This window comes from Indicator indicator, chromosome 7 (assembly GCF_027791375.1).
Source record: "Indicator indicator isolate 239-I01 chromosome 7, UM_Iind_1.1, whole genome shotgun sequence".
NCBI lineage: Eukaryota > Metazoa > Chordata > Aves > Piciformes > Indicatoridae > Indicator > Indicator indicator.
The window spans coordinates 36195286-36220911 of NC_072016.1; the positions used below are offsets into that span (position 1 = coordinate 36195286).

Consider the following 25626-nt stretch of genomic DNA (forward strand, 5'->3'; position numbering starts at 1 on the left):
GCCATTATTCCCCCACCCCCAATGTTGAATCTGATGCCTTTGCATTTACAAATGTCTTTCCAAAAAAGATTTTGATATGTTTTATCTTCCAAGCTTATAGACTCTTATCATTCACTTCCAATGAATTCACATCTTAAAATGTGAATCCACACAATCAGATAACTCCTGGTTACTTATATTTGTCTGACACTCCCTGCAATAGCAGGGACAGCAGCACAGAATTAAGCTCAGTTCCCTTTTGACCATCATTACCCCCTGGGCCTGAATCTCCTCTTGCTGCTGTTGACTTAAAGCAGGTCACAAATGACACAGAGGTCATTTGACTGATACTGGTTATCTTCAGACCGGGCTTAGAATCAGGCTAAAGCATTGCCTTGCTGCCTCCTGTATTCTCTCTGCTGCTCTGGCGCTCTTGGAAGGGGGGAAGTTTGTTATATAAGTGGTGTTATAGGGAGTTTATTTTCTGCTCCATCCTTCCTTTAGGGGGAAGCAGGGATTGATGGACTGAAAGGAGAGAAGGGTGCCCAGGGTGAAAAAGGAGACAGAGGGCCACTGGGATTACCCGTAAGTATCCAGGAAGCAAGCAGCACTTTGAGCCAAACTTGTATCAGCTGTAAAAAGATCCCTCAATAGGAGACGTACGTGGGGGTGTGATGTGTAACGTCAGAAAGAAGTGATCTATGAATAACCCTGCCCTGGCTTTGTAAGCTCTAAATCTCTGTACAGAACCTTCCTCTCTTAGATTTGCTGAAGAGGTCAGTGATCAATTCTCACTTCTGGTGGGATGGGGAAAAACAAGCAGTAGCTCTCCTGTGGCTTCTTTGCACTTCAGGGCAGTGGGACAAGACCAGAAACAGGAGTCAGGAAATGCCTTCCCAGCTATTTGTCACCTGGGCCAAGCTTTGTACAAAAGCTTGGTAGCCTTGAATATGTCCATCTTTTCTGCTAGCCAAAACTTTCCTGTCACTTCTGCCACGGAAGCAGTGCTTTCCCTGGCAGGGAGAAGTGTGCTGTATTCCCTGCTGTGTGTGAACTCAGTCATGTTAGAGTTAGTGATAGTGCCCTGCTTGTCTTAGCAAGGAGGGGAAGTGCCAGAATTGTAAAGAAGTTACAGGAGCTGTAGATCCCAACCTGAATGCAAAGCCCTTAGCTCACATCTGCTAAAAGCCTCTTTGCCCAATGTGTGGGCTGACCGCTGGTAACCGATTAGTGGTAACTCAATCCCACCAAGATGCTCTACCAGCCCTTAAGTTCTCTCATAAAAAGCACTGGTGGCAGAGCATGCCTTCTCCTGCTGGACATACTGCCTGGAAACAAGCACTGCAAGGTGCATCTTGTGTGCTGTGTGACTTTGTTGGCCTGTGCTCCATCACCCAGATCTCTTGTCCCTGACTTTGTCCTGTCCTTCTTTGTAAAATGTTTTCCTCTTTCAGTTGTGCTACAGAGCAGTTATCTCCCCTCCTAACTCTAAGCACTGAAGTGAGCTCATCATGAGTGTATTCACTGTGGCTCCAAGCAGAGCGGGCAGGGAGAAAGTGATGCTTTCAGAAGGCTCAAATGCTCAAGCTGTGCCTCAGTGAAGCAGGGAGAAGTAAAAACCCAGTCCCCATTTTGCCCAGAGAAACTCAAAGAGAAGCTTTCTGTGTGAACAGTTATTCCCTCCAGTCTGTCTTATCAGGACAGGAGAATGAGATCCTTGTGACAGTCTGCACAGAAGATGCCCCAGCAGTTATCCTGACAAGTTCCTCAGTGCAGCAGGGAATGGGCTGGCTGGTTCTCCTACGGCAATGAGCCCCGTGAGAACCTGGGGTCCTTTGGCTTTTTGCACGATGCTTTTGAGCTCTGGAGGGTGAAAGACTTGGCTCAGAATGGCCCTCTTAGAAATGTTTTGTGTATGGATCAACAGTATCAGCTGGCCAACTAGGAAGCATGGTTACTGAGCTGTTAGGAAGATCAGAGAGAGCGTAGGCCTTGTATCCCTCCCCAGAGCTAGCCAAGTCTCTCCATAAGTTTTTCCATGCCTGATCTGGTGTGTTTTCAGCCTGTCAAACTAACTGCAATGCCAGACAGGTACTGAACTATTTCAAAGGCAGATTGTAAAATCCCACAGCTGGATCTGCTGCCTTTTCATGTGTGACTTAGGGCTTGACATCATGCCAGAATTTCAGGGCATTTTGGCACTTGTCTCCAGTAGCCTGGGGCTTCTCTGTATGGCCAGCAGGCTGAGGAGCCTGTCATAATCGAGTGAAGAAAAAGTATTTGGTACTTACCTTTCTCTCCTGGTCGCTGTTAAAGACAAGACACTAGGCTAGCTAAAAGATGTAGACTGGAGCAAGCAGCTAAGTGTTGAACTACAGGACCTGGGTTTCCTGGTAAAAGCTTGAATAGCTGATGGCTCTGCATGGCTTGTAAATACCTCTGTGACCAGAGGCTTCTAAGCCTTCTGTCTGGTCCATTGCCCAGACTGTCACATTGGGGTTTTTTTCATCACCTGTCACAGAACAGCTTCCTTCGGGTGGGGTTTTCTTAGGCACTGAAAGGGGGAAATTTGCATTCTTAAGGGGATCTGAAAGCTGCAGGTCAACATTATGTGTATTCAGTGTTTCTGTGTTTTTGTTGGTTTGCTTGTAAGTACCATTACTTATCCCTGAGATCTTAATTTTTGTTTATTGCAAGCATATGTTTGTCTCAAGTCACTGCTTTATTCACCTCTCCCCTCTCCTTTCCTCCCTTTCCTCTTGCCTTGTTTTTGTTAACCCTCCTCCATCTGTTCAGGGTGCTTCAGGTTTAGACGGCAGGCCTGGACCACCGGTGAGTTCCATTTCTCCATTACCCTACGTTCCTCCTCCTCCCCAGTATCGTGACTTGTCTCGTCTCTTCCACCACAGTCTTGTTTACACCAGGAATAACCTTCTTTTCTCCAAAGCAGCCTTGGAAGGAGGGTCAAACTTGGGCTGAGAAGTGATGTCACATGCTTGTCTATTTTGATGCTAAGGGTCTGCCTGGTTCCTGGGATGACAGCCACTTGTTCCACTTTGTCTCAGTAGCTAGATGAATAAAACCTCTGCATGGTTCCATGATGCTTTCTTCTCCTGTCCTCTACATTGTGAGGGGTCTCCATCTCATTGTTCTCCATGGCAGCCTTGCTTGCTGCCTGTTCATGACAGTAGCTCAGTTTTGTCTTGCATGTAGTAAAGCTAGTATGCTTTGTCCTGTGATCAAAAACCTTTGTGTGTTGTTCTCACAAACAGTGCTGAAGTTGCATCTAAAAGGTGTTCTGGATGCAGGATGAGCTTCTCACATCTCAGCAACAGAATGCCATGAAACTTCAGCAACTCCCTACACACTTTTCTTGGTCCCAGATACCTGGAGGGACAGGTGGTGGAGTGTATTCTGGTCTTAGGGTATGCATCTGAGACGTTGTGACATTTAATAGTGGAGCAGGAAGATGCAGGATTCCTCTCTCTCATTCCCAATTCATTGTGAGATGTGAAGGACATAAACTCCTTGTGCCTAAACTTCTCAGTCTGTCAAATTCAGAATGAGACAAGGCAAGCTAACCTGGTTCTGCAGATCATTCTGCTTTTCTTGGGTAACAAGCTGCTAATTAAGGGCCCTATATTTTTAACCCCTCCTGGGAAATCACACATCACCCATGTGCAATCCATTTGGGTGTTTGAAAAGAAAAAAACAATTTATCCTCCTTGGTGTAACTGGAGATCAGCTGCTCTTACCAGAAGCTGAATGGCAGTTTTCACACTCACTTGTCTGGGAAAGTGTAGATATAATGTTAGAAGTGTGCAGGTGAGATCTCAATGTATGCCACAGCAATAAATGATCCTAAAGTTGTGCACAGAATCTGTGCAGTGGGTTGGAAAGGACCTCTAGAGGTCATCTAGTCCAAGCCTTCTGCAGGTACATCCCCAACTAGGTCAGGTTGCTCAGAGCCTATGTGCAGGCAGTTAAGGTTTCCATGATGTGAACTCCTGTGCACAAATCCAAGGGGAGCTTGATTTTTTTGCTTCCTTTGCTGTTCTAAAGTTGTGTGGTGCACAGACTGCTTCACCACTTACATTCTGTAAATATTCTGATCCATGAGCCATCCTGCTCAAATCAGAGGGGTTACTTTAGTGAGTGCAAGCTCCCATTAAAAAGTGCAAGGCTCTCTTCCTGAAGGCTGTTAGAAAAAGGCTTCCCTGTGCTGGAAGGTTCCTCTTCTGTTCTTCCTAGAAGGCAGGTCTCAATTATCTCATTGTTGAGGCTCCATGAAGGAACTGTGGCTCAATATCTGAGTGGTTAGCAGAGCTCTTGACAACCTAGAAGTATGTGCTGTAGGGTTAGGAAGGTAAGTGCCTCTCTGTAGTGTGTAGTGAGATGGCTGTTCTGTACACTGCAATTTCTGAAGGCTCTGCTTCACCAATACTGCAGACTGTGGTCTGGGAGAGCTGTAAGGGACCCTTCAACAGAGGTCACTTCACAAGTTCAAGGAGTCTATACAGAGCTTAAAGTGCCTGAATCTTTTTCTTAGCCAGCGGAACTGTTTGCCTGACTGCTGCACTGCCCATTTTCAAGCTAAGCGGTGCTTGGGTTAATTTCCCAGAGCCCAAGCAAGTCTCAGCAGCCCTGGGAAGTCAGTTGGGAGTGGTGGTGAGAGATGGCCTCAGTGTCAAGGGGTTAGCAAAAAGATGGAGCTTTCCTGTCAGCGTGACTGAGAGTCTGGTGGAGTGACATAACTGGCAGAAATGGAGCAGAGGGTCTGGGACTGAATGGGACCCCTCTCAGTTTGCATCTGCGCTCAGCTCTGCAGCACGCTGTCTTGCATGGCTGACTGGCTGCCTGCCACCAAGTAACCAAACTGCTTTCATTTTTGCTCAGCTCAACTGACTCCAGGGGAAGGAAAACATTATAATGAAATAAAAAGAAAATTGCTTATCAGAACATCTTTATTCTGCTACAGCTTTCAGCCTTGTCTGATATAAACTAGAAAGGTACAGTTCCCTGATGTGGAACTGGTAGAAATGCCTGCTGCAGTACTTGCCAAGAGATAGCTTCAGAATCAAAACTGAGGCTTTGTAGAATGGTGCTGATCCAATGCAGCAGTTCCCACACTCTTCAAATGGCCTGAAACAACTGCTTCACATGCATTGCCACCAACACTGAAAGCTGTAGTGGTGCCAGGTGTCTTCTGCCACCAGACTGTCCCTCCCAACTGTGCTTTTTCCTAAAGGAGCAGCAGTGTCTCCTGGCTTTTAGTGAAGCCTGAAAATAAACCCCATCCTGATGTGTTTTCCTTCCTACAATCACAGGGTACTCCAGGACCAATTGGGGTTTCGGGACCAGCAGGACCAAAAGGAGAAAGGGTGAGTTTGCTTCAGAACTGGCCAATGTTCTGTGACTTCTTTGAGGGTTCCACAGCTCTCTGGCACAGAGAAGCTTTAGGTTTTTCTATAGCTGGAACTGTTCTCTCCTTGTGCAAATAAGACCCTCAACTGGACATCCTTGGGTTTTGAGTATCTCATCCCTAGGTTTTTTAGGTGTTTTGAAACATGTTCTTGTCATAGAATCATAGAATGGTGGGGGTTGGAAGGGACCTCTGGAAAGCCAATCACATCCTGGGCTGCATCAAGAGAAGCATAGCCAGTAGGTTGAAGGAGATGATTCTCCCCCTCTTCTCTACTCTGGTGAGACCCCATCTGGAGTACTGCATCCAGTTCTGGAACCCCTATTACAAAAAAGATCTGCAGGTACTGGAATGTGCCCAGAGAAGGGCCATGAGGATGATCAGAGGGCTGGAGCTCCTCTCCTATGAGGACAGACTGAGAGAGTTGGGGCTGTTCAGTCTGGAGAAGAGAAGGCTCCAAGGAGACCTTCTTGTGGCCTTCCAGTATCTTAAGGGAGCTACAAGAAAGCTGGGGAGGGACTTTTTAGGGTGTTGGGTAGAGATAGGACTAGGGCGAATGGAGCAAAACTAGAAATGGGTAGATTCAGATTGGATGTTATTTCTTCCCCATGAGGGTGGTGAGACACTGGAACAGGTTGCCCAGAGAGGTGGTAGAAGCCTCATCCCTGGAGGTTTTTGCAGCCAGGCTGGATGTGGCTCTGGGCAAGCTGCTCTAGTGTGAGGTGTCCCTGCCCATGGCAGAGGGGTTGGAACCAGATGATCCTTGAGGTCCCTTCCAATCCTAACAATTCTATGATTCTAAATGGAGTCCAGCCCCTTTTTTTCTATAGTGCTGCTGTAGCTGTTTGTACTGAACAGGAATGTAACCATTTCTACTCTTTTGTCTCCATTTCAGGGTAGTAAAGGAGATCCTGGAGTTGTAGGACCAATGGGGCCAGCAGGGCTTCCTGTAAGTATGGGAGTGCTAGGCATTTGTTATCTACAGTGCCTGTTCCCTGCTGCAGTTGATGGCTTAAGATGCTGCTTGTGATTTCAGCCAGGTTAGAAGAACCACAGTTACAAGCTTGTGTACACTACGGGAACAACAGGAATAGCCTGGTAGCTTCAGAGTAATGTCAGAGAAGGCAGTGGATGAAGCTGAAGGGAAACTGTTAATTCACCTTGATCCTCAAATTACTAAAAGAAGCTGCATGGGGCTCCCAGGATACATATCTCAGTCCAAATGCTTTTGAGCTTTGTTTACCTTCCCACAGCTTGGGTGTCTGCCTTCCTCATGTCTGAGAAGGCCCTGTCCTGCCCCTGCAGTGATGATCCTGCAACTCCACTGTTTGGGGTTACTTGTTGCAAAATGGTGCCAGTGTTGGAATTCTGGTTTTATGTAATCATGGAGCTGCTTTGTTGTTTAACACACAAAAAAAGAAGTTTGCTGCTTTTTTCAGGGGCTGCTGAACTAGTTTTGGTTTTAATTTGAAGAACCTTAGAATAGCAGTAGAGGTATTACAAGCTTGGATGGTCTAGGGGAGGTAAAGAGAAGCTTGTCTGCTGGAAAAGTTGTGGATTCTTTTTGCTATGGAGCAATTGGGACAAATGGAAAACCTAAGATCCTGGGTGCTCCTGTTTCTCTTTTTGAGTGGGAATACAATAGGGCCTACTTGGTTTGAAATATTTCTTTTTGTGTTGCTGCATTTCAGGGTTTACAAGGTCTACCTGGTGACAAAGGGATGCGGGTAAGTGACCAGGCAAACTTCTTGTATTTAGTTACTAACTTCCTCAGGCAGTGCCAGACTGGTTAACTCCTGAGCAACCCCCGAGTAGCTGGCATGTAGTGCTGTCTGCTAGATCTTCATATAAGTAACTTTACAAACTCATATTTTAGGTGATACCTGTCCCTGTCACCTGGGACATTGTGGTAGTACCTCCATATGAAAGCTCAAGGATGGATTTTTACTTGATAGATCAAAGAACCATGGAATGAATTCATAGAATGGCCTAGGTTGGAAGGGACCTTAGAGATCTTCTTCTCCAGCCTCCCCACCATGGGCAGGGATACCTTTCAACTAGACTGAGCTGCTCAAGGCCTCATCCAACCTGGCCTTGAACACCCCCAGGGAGAAGGCAGCCACAACCTCCTTTGGCAACCTGTTCCAGAGTCCCATCACCCTCATACTGAAGAACTTCTTCCTAAGATCCAGTCTAAACCTACTCTCCCTCGGCTTCAAACCATTCCCCCTTGCCCTATTGCTTACACAGTCTTATGAAAAGTCCCTCTGCAGCCTTCCTGTAGGATCCCTTCAGGTATTGGAAGGCAGCTCTGAGGTGTCCCCAGAGCCTTCTCTTTTCCAATGTGTTCGTCACTGTCACAGCTCTGCTCTCACTGCAGCATGGGGCTTCATGTGTAGTAGAGTTAGGCCAACCTGGCATGCTTTAGGAGTCCTGCTCATCTGTTTACTGATGTGTGTAGGGACTCCCATGAGAGTTAGCTGAGCTGGGGCCAGCAAATCTCATTATGTTACTTGTAAATTTCCCCTGAAGCATGAAAAAGAAGGTTGCTCTCTAGCAAATAGTCCCACAGAGAATTTGGGAGGTGGAAATTGGGGAAAGAGAAATGAAGTTTGCCTGCCTTAAAGAGTTAGGCATGAAATCTCCTCAGGTGTTATCCTGAATGGATGTGATGGAGAAGATTTGGGTCAAAGCCAATAGTGTGCTTGACTGCTTTTCTGTGTTACGGAAAGATAAAGGTTACTAAAAAGTGCATTTTGAGAAGCTTGCTGCTTTTTCATCAGGTTTCCCACAACACAAGGGATTTCTTTTGTTGAAACCAGTTGGGATCTGTAGTTGAGTATCATTTATGTTTAAAAATACCAATGACTTCTGGATGAGAATCGTGGTAAGATTCCAGTCGTATAAACATGCCAGGCAGTTCAATGCAGTGCACACAGCTATGTCCTTACACCTGTGCTCACACAACACCACGCACCTTCCCTTCCCAAGGCCTCTGGTATCACTTAAGTAGATCTAGAAGTGTAAAGTTTTGTAGTGCATGTGCCTGTGTGGTGATTTTATTATATGAATTTGCTTTTGATACTTAGTAAGTGTTCTGTGTCCCTCATCTGCAATGAATATCTCGCCTCGCTCTGCACAGAATGGGCAGTTTTGGAAAGCAGTAGCCAACTGGCATCTTAAACTAGGGGAGAGAGGTCTAAGTTTCATAGGAGCTCCAAAGTTCTCCCCTTTTTTAATCATTGCATTTCTGGCTTTGCTTCTTAACTTCTCCTTCACTGAGATGTGTTTTGTTTTGTTTTGTTTTGTTTGTGTGGCTTCTAAATAAAAATTAACTTTAAGAGAATTCCTAGACTTTTTCAGCTGGTTTTTAAATTGGGTGTTTTAAATAAAAGAAGGTTCTTTCACTAGCTGTAGATGGGGTTTCTCTGAGCTCTCATATAAAAGCGAATGAAAGCTGGGAGAAACTGCAGCTTTGTAGAGCTGCTTTGTCTGAATTCATTAGTGACATCTCACAAGTACCATTTAGCAGAACTGGAGGTAGTGATGTTTCCTCAGGACTTGCCCTGCAGCCCCATATCCCCAGCAGAGCGCTAGGTCTGCCCTGCAGTGGGGCACAGCTTCTGCATCAGAACCTCCTCAATAGTGTGAGATAGTCTCTTCCAACTGCTGGAGAAACGATGGCAGCAGTTCAGCCAGGAGACTTCAAAATGAGCAAGAGGAAAGCTGTGAAGTGAGACAAGGAGGGCAGCACTCCACTTCTGCTCTGCAGGGGGCTGTGATGCAGTACCCACCTCTCTGGCAGTGGGAGATGTGCCCATTTGCAATGCCTTTCTCTTTTAGACAGCAGCAATCTGCACAACACTTTAAGATTTTCAGTGCTGAGCACATTACAGATGAGGACCTGTTTTGTTAAGCTCCCAGATAGTTTGCCTACCTCCTCTCTGTTTAGGCTGAGTAGTGCTTTTCAATTCCCACAAATGCTCCTGCTGCCGTTTGTTTCAAATGGCGGGAGATCACCATTGCTGGGCCTGGGGACAGGCAGTGACAGTGTTGTAGCAATGGGAACTGATGACCTTCCAAGTAACCCAGCTGAAAAAGTGTCAACCCTGCACCGGTGTTACCAAGCCGACATCTTCACTGTTCTTTTAATGCCTGTGTTTTTTATCTTGTGTGTATGTGTGTCTTCCTCGCTCCTACAGGTCCACCTTTGTCCCCTTTATCCCTTCCTCCTCTTCCGCCTTTCTTCCTGGTTCCTTCCTCCTTCCTCCAGAGCAACCCATGCTGCATTTTCCTGGATTATCCTCTCTGTTCCAGTGCTTGGTTCTGGGTGACTTCTCCTCATTGCCTCTCCTCTCCCATCCATCTCTCTTGCCAGCTTGGGGTTTAACACATTTTTTAATTAAAGCAGCAGCATCCTGTGCTGATTTTATCCCTTAATTCCTTTAACTTTGCCCACAAAACCCTAAATTCAGTTCCCTGCACAGCAGCCCCTTCCCTGTTTCATGCTCAGCAGCCTTAAGATTTTCCTGTGTTATACAGAAAGATTTGCTAGAGATGCAACTGGCAAATACCCACATCAGACCCTGCTTTGTCTGGCCTGCTGCTGAGGGGATGGATCCTCCCTTGGCGAGGAGTCATTCCCTCAGCTACTTTTGTAGCTGGCTTTTGTTGAGCTCAGGCAGCCCCTCCACAAGAGAAAAAGCCTTCTCTTGGAGTGTGATTTTCTTAGTTTGTTTCCTGCCTGCCCTGGCTCTGCTATAACTCAACTGGAGCCTGCAGAGAAACTGTAATATCAAACTGTTGTGAGAATGACACCTTCCTGGGGTCTGTGTTGCCAAATAAGAGGGCCAGGGTAGGGCTGGTCCTGTGCCTGGTGGGTTTTTGTTGGGGAGTACTACTCAGAGCATCCCGAAAGACAACCAGGCTGTTGGGACTGGGTACTTCCTTCCTTCCTTCTCAGCTTCTTTGCTATTTAGCAATGCTGACACACCCCAGTGCACCAACCACTGTAAGACTCAGGCAAGCACACTCCTTCAAGTTAAAGCTTTGCTGCTTTAGCATACAGAAGTAATTTTACATCATAAAATATAAAACACACCCCCAATTCTCCCCCCACCCCCCAAAGAAACAAACAATTAACAAACATCAAAGTGTACCTCCTAAGAACACCCAACCCTCAGCTTTTATGGAAAAGTTACTAAACAGCTTCTAAAACACTCCCATGAGTAAGGATTTCCTTAAGAATGAGAATTCAGAGTGGTAAGAAGAGTACAACTGATACAGGATCTCTGTGCCAGTAGTGCCTTCCTGCCACAGCAGAGATCAGCAGCATATCCTATCATCTGAGGCACCAGATGGGCTCTGGAGCTCCTGTGGCAGAGGAAGGACCTTCCCAGGTGGCTGGAGGTAGAGCTGCGGTAGCATGCTGCTGGTCAGAGGAGGGTTTTCCCATCCTATGGGTCTAGGTTCTGCCAGTTCCCAGCAGGTGCTTCTCTGAATGTGCAGGCAGCTCAAAGAAGCAGCCTCCTAAGGATGGTATGATGGAAGAGTGCTGGCTATAAGCCTGTCCACAAAGCGATCCCTTTGGTGCAGAGTCCTCACAGTCTGTCAGGGTGGCGTTTTAGCAGTGGCCAAAGTTCTTGTGCAGCCAAGTGATGCTTAGTAGCTCTGCACCATGTTTTTCACTTAATGTTTCAAAGGGAGATTTCCCCATAGCGTTGTCCCAAATGTTTATCCTTTTTTAAACTATTGCTGACATTTGTTTGAAATGGATGATCCTAAAGGTTTTTTTGTGTATTCTTTTTTTTTTTCTTCCTTTTTTTTTTTATTTTCTTGGACTAAACTATTGTTTGCAGGGGGAGAGGGGCAAGAAAGGCTCTAGAGGGTCTAAAGGGGATAAGGGAGACCAAGGAGCGCCTGGATTAGATGCACCCTGTCCGTTGGTATGTTCTGTTTCATGCAGTGTATTCATGTTTTAAGATGTGTTGACGAGGAAGAAGGAAATGCTAACACAGTGGTCTTGCAAAAGCACAACACTCGGCTAAGGCCCACCCTGGTTCCCACTGCAGCCTAAGGCAAAGCTGCTTCCTTCATTGGGAACCACAGATCCTTCAAGCGATCAGGCTGGGGAGTGACCATGGTTACATTCCTTCCTCTTCCAGAGCTCACAAAGGTTTGGGGTACATGGGGGTGTCCCATGTGCTGGGGACCCAGGGCTTTCTCCTTTGTGGACAGAGCCCTGTGTCTCCTTGCTACTGGTTCTATGGACATGTTTAACCTCACCATGTCTATGTGATGGTAAAACCTAGCTGCTGTTTTTCTTTCCTTGAAATGACATCCAGCTGATGTGACCAACTGAGAGTAACACAGGGCACTTGAGCTGCACTACCCAGAGCGAAAACACATCTCTGCTGTTCTAAACAGGATAGGTTTCTGTCAAAGTATATTGTCTATTCATTTAGACAAATGAATAAATATGGATATATGTGTCCATTTTCATCTAAACTCATACAGTACAGCAAACACTGCTGAAAATCTGCAGTACTGCCGTAAATCCCCGGAGTACTTCTGGATGATGCATCTAGAAATCCAGCTGCTGGGTTTCCCAGTGAGGACAAAGAGAATAGATGATTTCATGATAGAGGAAACACCATTCCCAGATTCTGAGATGTAACTCAGAGAGTTATCTCTTGACTCAGATCACAGAAACCCAGAGAGGAAAGTGAGTACTGGTTATACAGACAAAACCATAACTGAAGTCCCAGCCATGTGTGCTCTGGGTATGCAGTAGAGTGCCCTGCCGCAGCCCTGGTGGGGCTTGGCCTCTCCCACCGTGCCATAGAGGTGGCTGGCACTGACTGAAATAACGATAGTGGTTGATTTCATAAACAGGGTCTCCGAGGTTTTAAAGGCGAGAAGGGTGAGCCGGGGTTACCCGGGCTGGACGGCCTGGATGCCCCATGCCCATTGGTATGGCCTACCTTCCCTTCCTGCATGCTCGTTTGCTTTGTCTCTCTTGGGTGCTGTTTTCTGGAACCCTCACACAGCTGCATGCCCTAGAAACACCTGGCAATTCCCTCCTTCCCTCCCTCCATCCCACCTGCCTCAGACTGCTGCGGTCAGAAACAGGTCCGTCCTTTCACCCCACCATTCACAGCTGCTGGCAGCATTGCTTGTGGCATGAAAAAAAGATGTATTTGGAACGAGGATTGATTTACAGCTTCAGTTCTTCCTTTGCCTTCACTTTGAGAGCTGTTTGAAACCTGCCTCTGCACTGGCCTGGCTTTCTAGTGAGGACTTGCAATGCTTATGTCCTTCATTAACTCTGGTTTGAAGTGCTTATGTGTGGCCAGCACAGCCTGAAGCTGTTTGGTGTTACCTCAGTCACCACCTAGATTAAGATGATTGCAAAAAAGTTATCCTCTTAGCAAGCCCATGTGAAATGTATTGACTTGGACACATTTCCCTCAAGTCCTGCTAGATAATTCCTATTTGTGACTATCCCCAGAAGTCCAAATGGTACCCTAGCATCCAATAAGCTTGAATGTGAAACTGCCTGTTTCCTGATATCCATCATATTCAAGTATTAAGGGATTATTACTGTTAGTGCTTCATCTAACCCAACTATTGTAGGACAAAGGTATTCAGGACCACTTAACCTCAAGTAAATTCTAAGGAGCCCATTAGAAGTCACCAATCTTTTACTTTACTCTGAGATTTTCTGGAGGTGCAGCATTCAGGGGAGGTTTTTGCTCCCCCCAGCAGTTTCAACAACTCCCCAGTATGATGAAACTTGCACTATGATGCCCTTTTGGCATGAATTTGTTTGCTTGGAGATGGTCATTTCAAACTTTATGCTCACATTAAGGTGTTTGATGCCATTTACAAGGGATGGGATATCAGTTAGTTCAACTAGCTGGAAAAATGTGTCCCAACAATAAACCCCACATATCATTTGGAAAGTTTTCTTGGTTTCCTCGGGAAACTAGCCCTGAGCTTGCCCTTAAACCCCCTTGTTATTTGGCCTTTGTGAAGAGCCAACATCAGCCTCCCTTCCAGCACTCCCTCATTTTGGCACTGCCATTGACTCTTTGGGCTGTGACTGTAAATGCTGACCACTTGCAAAGTCTCAGTCACAAATCCTGAGTTACAGTACTGAATTTTTCTGCCAGTCCCACAGGTGAAATCACACCTGCCCAGAACAAGTCCCCACAGGATAAAAGACACTGAACCATGTGTCTTGCCTCCCACTGATAAATGCCAGGATTCTAGGCAATAAGTTTTGGCTGAATAAGGCACATGCTTTTGCAGGCGCAAGGATTCACCAGTGCCCTGGCAGACTTCACCTTTCTTTGTCTCTACTCTTGGTTAGGACTCACCCCTCATGGACATGTTAGACCCTACAATTATTTTCATGCTGATCTTTGTTAAGGGATAGTTGACAGAAAATCTGCTGAAATGTAGATGCTTTTAAAATATATATAGTGAGTGTTCTGGCATGCAAGCTAGCTTGGGAATATGAATAAGCATGGGTTTTTTTGATCCAACTACTTTAAAAGCTTAGCACCCAACTGACACATCCATGTGTGTAGCTAATGGAGGCCATGAACTAACGCTTTACACATCTGAGACATGTGGAAGGAGCTGCTCAGTACTACTAAGCATGTTGTGTTTTCATTCCTGGCAAATTCACCTGCAACAAACATTTCCTTGTGACCCTGGGCTTCCTTTGATCCCTAAGCTGCAACTCCCTGGCCTCCCATTCCTTCATACACCTAACTCCCCATTCTCCTCCTGCCATGCACTACACCAGTCATTCCTACCACCACCAGTGTACCAATGGGAATGCCACAGTTTACCCAGTAATGCACCCAAAACCCAGGGTTTCCATGTAGTGGTGGGGAGTGGGAGGAACTGTCACAAGGAGACCACCACCTAAAAACTGCATTTGAAAAGCGATATGGTTGTAGCATTGTGGCAACATTCACTTCATCCCTCCCTCCAAAGTCATTTTATGTCTCAATATACTGTTGTGCATCTGCTGTTCTCTGGGTTTTCTCCCTTTTCCCTTCTCCATTGGGAGGTTCCTCAGGGAGTGCCTGGAGAAGTGAGACCTGAGTCATGTGAATGAAGAGAGGTGCCTGCATCATGCATTGTGCAAGCGCTTTCCCTGCTCCTGAGTTTCCTGGGGGATAGCAACAGCCCATGAATCACACACACACACACACTGACTTCCCATGTCAGGGCTGTAGCTCCTTTCTTCTGACTATCTCCTACTCAAGAGCACTCAATCACTGATTAATGTCCTGTTTTCTCACATCAAGCAGGGCTGTGCTGAGATGAAACTAAAGGCAGCAATACACAAAAGCATTTACCAACCATACAGTCTCAGCCCTGAAAGTATCGAACCATTATTCAACATAAACAAATAAAAATAACCACATGCCCACCATAGGATGTGTAGCCCAAGACTTCAGGGCTGCAGATTTCTTTGCAGAAATCCCACTTTTTGGAGGCAAAAGCCCTCTCTTAGGGAGCCGGGTGAGACATCCTCAACCAACACAGGGTCTGCCCAGCTGCTTACCTTCCTAATTTCCCTGGAGCAGGCCCAGAGGCAAGAGAGAACAGCTGGGCAGTCTCTCACAGGATAAAGCAGGCCCTTTAATTGACAGGGCCTCTAGGGAGGAAATGGAGGGTTTTTTTTCCCATTTTTTTTACCTCCTTAGGACCCAAGGTTAGCCCTGCCTCTTGGGCTTTGCTTACACCCTCAGTATTACAGAGTCAAGCCTGAGGACACAGACCCAGCCATCTCATGCTTTCTACCACCAGCTTCCTGTGGTATTTTTCTGGTTGGGCAGGACGAGCTCCTGTGTTCTCTGCTTCCTTCAGAGAAGTCTGGCTAAGCACCTTCCTCAGTGAGGAATGAGAACAAGCCTATGGACCTTGTGTACAGAAGTCCTTTTTCATAGCCTGCAGGCAAACCCTCTCTTCAGGCCCAGCCCTTGCTTCAAGCTCCACTGGTTGTTCAGCCAGAAGTTTGGGTCACCCCAAGGGATGAGGAATATCTTTCAGACTATTCCTCCAACCCTGGTTCAAACTGTTTGTTGCAGCTGTAAGAGTTTAACCCACACCTTCCTTCCTTAATCTCTGTGCTATTTTGTGTGTCCTAAACTGCTATTTCATCCACCTGTTTTTCAGGGGGAAGATGGCCTTCCAGTTCAAGGCTGCTGGAATAAGGTAAAATAGTCCTGGGAATGCTATGCCTGTGCTGAACTGGCAGTGCTGTGGGTCCTATTGCTGATTTTGTATGAGTCTGGCAAAGAACAAAAGAGCTGCAGAGACACGGATGGAATCTCCAGGACTTCAGCCCCAAAAAGCAGCAAGCAAAACTCACCCTCGTTCATATATTGTAGTTTAGCTTTATGGGCTAAAAAGGAGGGAATTGTACCTGTGGCCTTGGAGTCCTCTAATACTTGCACAGAGGCAAGTTCCACCCAGCCAGCTCTGTTTGCAGAGGCTGGGAGCTGACATGCCCCAGCTAACCCAGGTGCCAGGGGAGGTTGGTGAGGCAGGGCAGAAGTTCACAGCTTGCTTTTAGCAGAGCACACAAGGTGCAGCTTGGTGCCTTGCATGCCCTTTCTGGGCTCTTGGCACCAGGCCGGCCAGTGCTCACACTGAGGGGTGGCCTGGCAGCTGGGCTGCAGTGCAGGACAGGTCCCATAGGCCCTTAGGCCACTTCTCAGGCTCTAGCCCACCTTCAGTACCTGCTGTGTGCCTAAGTGCTAAGCACTCAGGCCACTGTGGTGGGAAGAAACTGGAGGTGGAGACAACCCAGATCAACCCTCCACCCTCACTGCATAAGGGGGTGAAAAAGATCTCTGATGAGATCCAGCGCCATGTTTTTCTCCCTGGAGCCCCCAGAGCCAGCTTCCCTAATGCTATCCCACTGCCATTCCATCCCATGAAGTGGTCCATGCCTCTGCTGAGCTGTTACTAACTGCTGGTGAACCATCACTAACAAGCATTTATGTTTTCTTTTGCAGTGATGATTCTAACCCTGGACTGGCCTGTGTGTGTTACTGTACATAGAATATTTATTTTTATACAGTGTTCTTCTTTGAAATGCCCAAAGTTATGCATTTTTACAAATTATCAAAAAGATGCATATTTGTTTTTTTGTACAGAAAATATTAGATGTCCCTTCTTCCCTATTTGTCAGTTCTCAGTATAATTCTGTCTGCATTATGCTTATCTTGTCATGGAGTACAGCTGTAATATTTACATGATATTTGTGCACACATGATGGATATAGGAACTTAATAAATTATTGCATTGCAAGTGCCCAGAGGAACTGCCCTGTATAGATTTAAAGGTCATTTTCATTTTTGGAGCTGGAATCGTTCACAAATATTTCAAAGCATTATGTATGTTTTATTAAAGTGAAATACTAACATTTCTGTGCTGACTAAATTAGGGTGTTGCTGGAAAACTTGACAGTAACTGCTGAGTGCTGAGAATGCAGAGATGACATGATTAATAATTATCAAACAGGGGCTGCTTCTTGATCAGATTCGGACAGCCAAGCACAGCCTCTCAAGGCTGCTCCTTGGCCATGCAGGAGCAGCAAAACCTTCTCCAGGAGATGTGGAGTTGGCAAGTACAAAGAGAATCTCTTAGCCTCTTTCCTCTGGCTAGAACAAAGCAGCTCCAATGAGTTGGAAATACCAATAAATATAAATAAAAGAGAGCATCTCCCATGAGCTGGAATAACCCTCCTGACAATGAGCCCCGGAGTGCAAGAAATTCTAACACCTTTCTAAATTGTAGGCCTGTGAGTAGCTTAATTAAAGCCTCATTTAGAATTAAGTATATGGCAGATTGCCTCGATGAGGTCCTAATGAATGTTTATTAGAGAAATCAATCCATGTGGCTTTTTGAAATGTTAACCAAAGGTCGCATGCTAATTTGCAGAGTGTGTCATTATGATTTGCATATGTACCTCTTAATTATCCTTCTTGACCTACCTTTGTTATTGTCTTGAGCCTAAACTACCCATCAAGAAAAATTATAGTCAGACTAAAGTGAACATCACAATATTCCTTCTTTAGAAAATGAGCAAAGCAGTGGAAGCCTCGATCTGTTCCCTTGGTCCTTTGTGAAAGGGGAAAGACAGTTTGCAGCCCCAGAGTTTCAGAGGGTAGGGAGAAGCTGTCTAAAGCTCCTAACATCGAAACACAAGTGGCAATTCATTAGTTAGACTGCTCCACTCGAGTCCTGCACTTTGCTTGATGCTGCCACCACAGGAGGAGGTCAGTGCCTTCTCCCACAGCATCACTGTATGGTTTTTACCACTTGGATTGTGGGCTTCTCCTGGCTACAGCTCTGCCAGCTGAAGTGGTAACCACCATCTCCTATACTCAGTTATTCATCTCTTTATAAGCTATTAAATGTGGGTTTTTTCCAGCTGTTTCCATACAGCTTTTTAGCACCATCAGGGTAAAATGGCAGAGTGAGGAGATGTGATTCTCTTGTACACAGAGGAACCAGGGACTGCCTGAGAAACTGAGCTCAGCCCTTAACTGTTGCAATCCATTTGTTACCTCACCCTTTCAGATATTTACTGACCCTTCATCTAAAAAGCAGTGAGGTTTCTACCACCCAGTGTCCCTCACTTTCCTGGCCCACAAGCTGCTCCCAGCTCAGATTGCTCTCGCAGTTAGGAAATTTCCTTGCCGCTTCCAAACTAAACCAATCCACAGTATTTACAACCATTTCTTCTGGTGCCAACCAGAATGAACCAGATGAAACTTTTCCACTTGTGATGTTTTCATGAGATGCTCAGGGTGCTGGAGTGGAAGCAGTACAGAAAGAAAATGAAACGCAGAGCAGCAAGAGATTGCTGCTTGTTTTCTCAGCAACATCTCGTTAAAATACGGCCCAGCCCCCTGTGACAAGGCTTTGCAGATGGGAAGCTTAGCTAATGGCAAGGGCCTTCTTTAAAGGAGTGCCCCACAGCTCTGGGGATGTAACAGCACACATGTTAAACCAGTTACTTAAGATTCAACCTGCTATGCTGATGGTGCCCTGGCTTTGGAAGGTTGTAGGAGGAGCAGCAGCAGTGAGTTTCTACTTTGGTCTCACAGTGCTCAGCCCACAGGGTAGGTAGTTTGAATGCACTGTCTCTTCCACAAATGCTGGTTGGTTATGTTTAATCTTCAAAAACTTGCAGTTCCCTGGAGGAACCTGCCAATGCCTCCTGTTGCCTTTGGTGCCTGGAGTGTGGTTTTGTTCTGTAGCTGTTGTTTGTGAGTGCACTGCATGGGGCTGATTTCATGTGGGTTTTTGTGATCTAACAGCAAACAGAGCATGCCTCTGCTACCTCCTCTTGACACTGCTACTGAAAGGTAAAGAGTCTTCAGGTGATGCTGTATCTGGTTTGTTTCTTGGGCTGTTTTTTCAACTGATTTATTTGTGAGAGAGAAGGCTTTTGTCTGAGGCACAGGGGACATTGAAATGCAGTTGCCAGAGCTCTTGAAAATACCTTACTTGTGTTAGCAAAGAGGCAGGGGAGGAGGGACTGAGCAAAAGAGGTTTGCTTTGCTTCTAGCTTTGCCCTGGCGTGATTCTTCTATTGTCAGTGGGGATGTTCCTGACACACACCACTGCAAACCACAAGTTTGGTGCCACAGCTTCCACAGGGCTCAGCCAGGTTCTATCAGCAAAACACAGAGACACACACAGAGTGTCAGCTCATGCTCTTATCCTTACTCCTTTTTTCTCTTTCATTCTCTCAGATCATTCTGTTCATAGCATTGGTTTGGCTTCAAATTAGCTGCTGGGCTCTAAAGGTGCTTATTGTGTGCAGCAGAGCTCATGACCTCCTGAGACTTGTTCAATGTTTCCTTTGGTGTACCCTTAAAAAGCTGAGCTTGATGCAACAAAAGGCATTTTAAAACCTTTCTGAGACTGCTATTTAGGAGGAGAGGCTATTGACTTGAAATTTTGTTTAATTTCTGCTTTCACTTGCAAGCCAGCAGCTCCTTTGGCATCCTGGTAAAAGGGAGTGATAGACTTCAGCTGAGAACTCAGCTCTTAGACCTCACCCTCAAGGGCACTGAGGTAGCTAATCCCCATGGATTTCTCTTGGAAGCACACACCTCAATGCTTTTGTGAGCTCAGCTTGTGATACTAGTGCAGTTGGTGCCTAGCACGTGTGGGTATTGTGACAGCTCCAGTGTGTCCCTCTGTAGGGTTTGCCTCTGTTGGGCATTAGTCATCAGTATCGAACAGCTCCTGAGTAAACACAGCACTTTACATAGCACACCAAGAGAGAGGACAAGGAACTGGGATTGTTTGCAGCAGTTGCACCAAAGTATAGAAGGTGAAAGACAACTGACTAGTACTGGAGGAAAAGTACATGTGAGATATCTGCTTTCCTGTCATAAAGGTCAGGAAATGGAAAACGTCCCTGTGGTGGATGCAGTCCACAGCCTGGTGTTTTTAACTGAAGCAGGTTAGGTAGCTGCTCCAGGCTGCTGTTCCCACAGCTGCTGGTGCTGATACAATGCTCTCAGCTGCTGGGGATAAATTAGAGATTGTGAATCAGTGGAGCTTTACTCATCAGCTGCTCTGCCCAGATATCCGTGCCTTCCATACCCAAATGGTAGAAGCTGGACTTGCACCACACTGAATGTGACAGTTTAGTGTCAAGGTCTGTCCCTGCTAAAACCTGTAACTGGTTGCTGTCACTGCTGCTGACTGTTAATTCTGCATGGCTGCTTTCATGTGAAACCCTTTGTCTGCTACTTCAAGGGTCAGACTCCTTGGCTGATAGCCAAAAAGTGAGACAAGTCCAAGGGCATAGAAGCTTGGGGAATGACAGCAGAATGAAAGGAGAAGAAGGCCCTTCCTGAAGATTTTGCAAGTTTCCTCCCTGGAGCTTGGGAAGAGCTCTTCACTGCACACCAGGAGTCTGGGCCCAGATGGTGCCTGCCGGGGCTGCAGGAGCTCCGCCTGCCAGCGCTTTCTGCTTTGCTTTCTCTTTACTCCCAGAGGTCAGTGGCAGGGCTTGAAAACAACACCATTTATATCCTTTCTCTTTGGTCAGTTTCACTTCACTCTATTATTGTGGTCAGACTCTTCAGATGAAGAATTAGGCTAATTTTCCAGCAGCTGCTGTATAAACGAGTGCAAGACATGGACAATATTTCAGAGGGGGTTTCTTTGATCCAAGACAGAAGACCTTGAATAATTATCTGTAGAACACCAGTGAAACCCCCCATGTTCAGTTCAGAGTGCTGCTCAGAGGGGACATGACAGACCTGTTTGCTACCCTTTCTGGCTACCAGATGATGAACTTTCACCTATATCATTGATGATTCCATCTTTAACCTTTTCATCATGAACTTTCTTCTCCTGTTAAATTATAAAGAAATTACTTTTTTTTCCCCTACGTTGTTTTTGCTGAAAAGAGAAAACCATACTGGATTCTGAAGCCATTAAAAGTTCTAACAGAGGAGGAAAATGTGGAAAAAAATCTGGTTTTACTGAATAATTCCTTTGCTTCCTGTGCTTCTGCTTTGGTCTCCAACATGCACATTGGATGTATTTTGTCTGGAGCCCTCCAGGAATATTATTCTGCTGGCCTGTTACAGCCCTTTTTGTGGGCACCTCTCAACAGATGTGCTTCCAGATGGAAAATAAGGATCAGGGGGGTTAAACTCCACTGTTAAAAGTTGTAATACATTCACTGAAGGGAAGTAAAGTTTGGCAAAGTACTAAGAGGCACAGAGGACATTCTCCAGCTGCCTGAAGGGCAGAATATACAACTCTGGACACTTCATACCAACTGCCAGACAAATCTGGCATCCCTTACTCAGTTCCCACTGCTGAAGGTTAAATTCCATTTGCATGGACTCTATAGTGTGTCTCCACCACAGCAATTTATTTTAACCCTGTAAAATTAATTATTAAGTACATATTTTACCAACATGACTCAGAACATTTCTACTTTACCAAGTGCCCTGGGAATCCCACTCTCCCAAGAACTGAAACACATGTTTAACTTTGAGCCTGTGCTTCCCCTTGGCCTAAATGATGTCATTTGCATGTCTGCGTACTCTGGTGAATTAGGGCTATTGTTATTAGAGTTAATGGAAGATATGACCTAAATCATTCTGCAGAACTAAATGATAAGCAATTCACTTTACAGTTGAGAGAGAAAGCACTGATTTCAAGTTCAAAGCGATACCTTTAAAATCAGAGCAAGTCCTACAAAGGCAATAAGCTCTGTTCAGATGCCCTCTGCCAGTTCAGCTGGAATAATCCTGCCCTTCTGACCAGGATACCTGTATCCAGCACCCACGTCCTTCCCTCAGAGCAGGGAAAACCTCTGCTGAAGTAACTGAGATTGCAAAGAGGCGAAGGGGAAGTTCTGCCTGGAGTTGCATCTGAAGAATTGCGGTTTTCTCTTTAGCCTTCTAACAGATTGTATTCAGTCAATAGGGTAGCAGGGGAAGAAATTGTGTCAGTTGGGAACTGTGCTGGTGAAAGGGTTAATTTATTGTATTTGTATTTTTTATTTTTACTCTTTTTTTGTGGGGGGAGGAGGGAGAAGCTGACTGGAACTGCAGGCAGTGGGTGTGCTTTATTTTTTTTTAAAATGGAAACAATTCTGTATATTGTTTGATAATGTTACTTTTCTTTTTATCAGTGATTTTGGGGGGTGATTTGTTTGCTCTTTTCTGTTTTCTTGTGTTTTGGTTTTGTTTTTTTTCTAGGTATGTTTTAACAGGCTTTTGGAATAAGTTTGTAGAAGTTCTTCACTTAAAATGTCCTAAGGACATTCCTAGTGTGTTTTGGTTTGTTTTTTTTTTCCTCCCTGAGTTTAGTAGTGGACTGGTGCTTTCCATAGGCAAACCAGTTTTTAGTGGGGGAAAACATATCCATACAGGCCATGCCTAGGGACCAGGTACCAGTGACCTCTCCCAGACAGAATGGTCTCTCCAAAACTCTACCAAATTCAAAAGGGCTATGTAAGGGACCAGTGGATTGAAAATGGTCTCTTCTGATCTTAGGTGGTCTGTCATAAAGCAGTTAGTCTGGCAAGGGTCACTGTGTTTTCTTCAGCAGCATTCTGCAGCCCAAAATCTCAGGCTTAGCTAGACAGCTCTTGAGGCAGCAAGCAGGGGGTTTTCTTGAAAACAGCAAGCTCTTGGTAGGTACCTACTGAAGCGATGTTGTCTTTTGCTTTGTTTTCCCTCCTCTAAATCCAGCTTATCTTTAGGAGTTGCTTCACACTGAGCCTATGCGCAAATGTTTTGCTGGATGGGGGTCTCCCTTTCTTTCATGCTTTGGGGAGGTTTTTTTCCCCCATAACCTTGTTTTGTCCCAATTGCTTCCAGATGTCTTCATCCCTGACAAAATGGCTGCTTTCTTTTCTGCATTTCCAGAAAATCTCTGCTGGCCACATTTTGATCATTTTCCCCCTTGCTTGGATTATTTATCCTTCCTGCTATACTCTCTCCCTTCCTGTATCCCTTCTCTGTCAAACAGTTTGATCTGACAAAAATACCATGGCAAAACACAAAGATTGTAGCTGTTTGTTGGTAATTTTTGGAGCTAACTGTAAAGCTTCTACTGTTTGAAATGCTGGGCAGCAGAGCAGTTTAGCTTTGTAGCTTTCTAAGGAGTTTCTTGGCTTGCTGAAGTTTACTTGTTTGTTTTTTGTTTTTTTTTAAACAGGCTCAGAATTAGTCAGAATATTGCAGATTTTTTTAAAAAGAAAACCTGCTGAATTTACTTTGCTTCAAAATGTAACTGTTGAAGTGCTGGTGCTGTCACAGAGTCTAGCAGGTTAGATGTAACAATGGTAGGTAGGAGAGGTCTGGTTGTGAAGCCTGTGAAGCGGAACTCGTATTCCTGCTTTCCGTTGTGTGTGGTTTGTCAGTCCATTGTCTCTGGTGGGGGGTTGCTGGGAGTGTGAAATTCCATTTTGTGATAATTCCATTGTTTTCTCACACTAACGTTTCAAAATATTGCTTCAGTAAATCTTCCCTTCTCCTCTCCTGCAGAGATTTGCATTTATCCTGGTGTTGCACACCAGCCACAGTGTCACAGAGCAAGCAGTTGAACCCTTTTGGGTTGTTTACTCCTATGAAGTAATCTACAGGATTTCTCTATTATTCCTTCTTGTCCCTCACCATTTTACACCTGAAGACAGGGCAAACTGGGGCAGAACACTGTCATTGTCACGTGTCCCACTCACCTGAGTTGAAGGAGAACTGAGAGCACCCCTTTGAGGCAGGGTAGAATAGCCTGCACAACCTTCTCCCAGTGTTTAAGGATGCAAAATTGCTTGCAGATGCTGAGCAGCACAGTAGTGGGAGGTACTTTCTGATTTACAGGGAAAGCCTGCAGCTGTCATGGGCTCTTCAGTGGCACAACTCGCAGTGCCCCAGCTACAGGCCACATCTACCTTACCAGTTCGTGCAGTGTGAGGAAAAGCAGATCTGAGGAACAAAACGGGTCCTGCCAGGGAACTGTCTTGTTTCAGGAGGCTTATTTTTGACTGCTCTAGTTTCACCTAGTGGTTAGTGAAGTTAGTGAACCACTGCCATAAGTAGTTGGGACACGACAGGTGCTGCTGGAGCTCATCTTCTGGTTCAGTTTCATCTATTCAGAGCCTCTTTTGTTCTGTGAGCCAAAGCGCAGTGTTTAGGTACAATGAAGAGGTCTGCTTTAAAGGCACGCCTCTGGTCTGGAACAAGGTGCCAATGCAACCTGCTCTAGTGCATGTCTACTTAGCATTCAGAACCCTCACAGGGAACCACCTCCCTGATGTACCTTTCCCACACCTGGAATGCTTGTGTCATTGGCACTGTCCCTGCTTCTCATCTTTGTGTAATTTGGGCACCAAATTCTTTGCTACTGAGACATTTGCTGTTACACCTCTGCTCATCAGCCAACAGCAGTCAAACTTTACTGACCTCATCCCTGCAGGAGAATGATTTCTGAAGCAATTGGTTGTTGTTACATAGCTGGTTTCATTGATTTTTTTTTTTTTTTTTACAAGAGATTTTACTTATTTTCTTCCTTTGGTGGCATAGAATGTACACTATTTAATATATCTGGAGTCAAGTGATGAGTTATTAGTAGGTCTTGACAGGGCATTGTTTCTGTGTTTCTCTTTGAACACTGATCGACTGAGACATTTAAATCTGAATACACTTTTTACACTTTTTTTTCCTTTTTATATTGAATTTTTCAGCCTGTATATTAACTATCCACTGTTATTTGACATTCATTAATGTAAGTGCTGTAATATACTTCTGTGTTACCAGGAATTAGTAATGTCACTGTGCTGATTCTTAGATGTTATTTCAACTCCTTCTGAACGTAGTTTAGCTACTTGGAATGTTTTGGCCTTCAAGAGAACTCCGCACTAAATAATTGCTAGAGTGAGGACAACAAAGGGCTGTTCTTTCCCACAATCTTTTCAATCTCACTAGCAGCTTCTTCAGCCAAAATGAGCATTTGCTTTTCCACTTTTTCCTTGGTAATATGATAACACTGATTTGCCTTGTCTTTTAATCCTGGAAATTCTGAATTGCATGTTGACCATTTCTAGCAATGTTTTAGGATAGCAGAGATGTCTGTGCCATAAGAAGTAACTGATCATAACAGAGTTGAAATACTGGAATGATTTTGGTTTTCTTTAGCAATATTATTTCCACTGTTAAGTTTTTAGGCAAATCTTTTCTCAGTGTGATAAAAATTAATGAGACACTAAAGGATTAAACACTTAACGTGTAAGAGGAAGGGGATTCAGCTAAATGATTTCCATCTGTATGAATGAAAAATAGCTTATGGATTGTTTATGTCAGAACAAAACTTGTGCCTCAGTTATCTATTTCCCATGTTCGTTAACCAATCCACTGATTTCCATGACACCAACCTGTGCTGGAAACTAGCAGGGCACTTAACTTGCTGGATCACTGCTCAGTAGTAAGTAAAGCTCAGTTTTGTAAAGCTGCTGCCATCTTTTACAAGAAGGCACTTTCAAGACACTTCTGCATTCTTGTAAAAGATGGGAATTTTTTGTTGAATCACCCAGTATCCCTTTATCATGTAAAGAGAGTAGTGCTTATCTTGTTTGGAAGTGCTGGTTTGTGTTATGATGGAAACTGCTACCCAAGAGCTGTATGCTGCCATTTGAAATCCAT

The 25626-nt window shown here is 45.2% G+C and overlaps 1 protein-coding gene across 1 annotated transcript in view; it reads left to right on the top strand.

Moving 5' to 3' along the window:
• Positions 1-20248, top strand: part of COL13A1 (collagen type XIII alpha 1 chain) — a 98822-nt gene extending 78574 nt beyond the window's left edge. The window contains exons 37-44 of the mRNA XM_054382406.1: positions 484-564; positions 2776-2811; positions 5307-5360; positions 6297-6350; positions 7093-7128; positions 11260-11346; positions 15602-15640; positions 20216-20248. Of these exons, the coding sequence (XP_054238381.1) occupies positions 484-564; positions 2776-2811; positions 5307-5360; positions 6297-6350; positions 7093-7128; positions 11260-11346; positions 15602-15640; positions 20216-20248 (420 nt within the window). The remainder of the gene's footprint in view (positions 1-483; positions 565-2775; positions 2812-5306; positions 5361-6296; positions 6351-7092; positions 7129-11259; positions 11347-15601; positions 15641-20215) is intronic.
• Positions 20249-25626: the final 5378 nt, after the last annotated feature.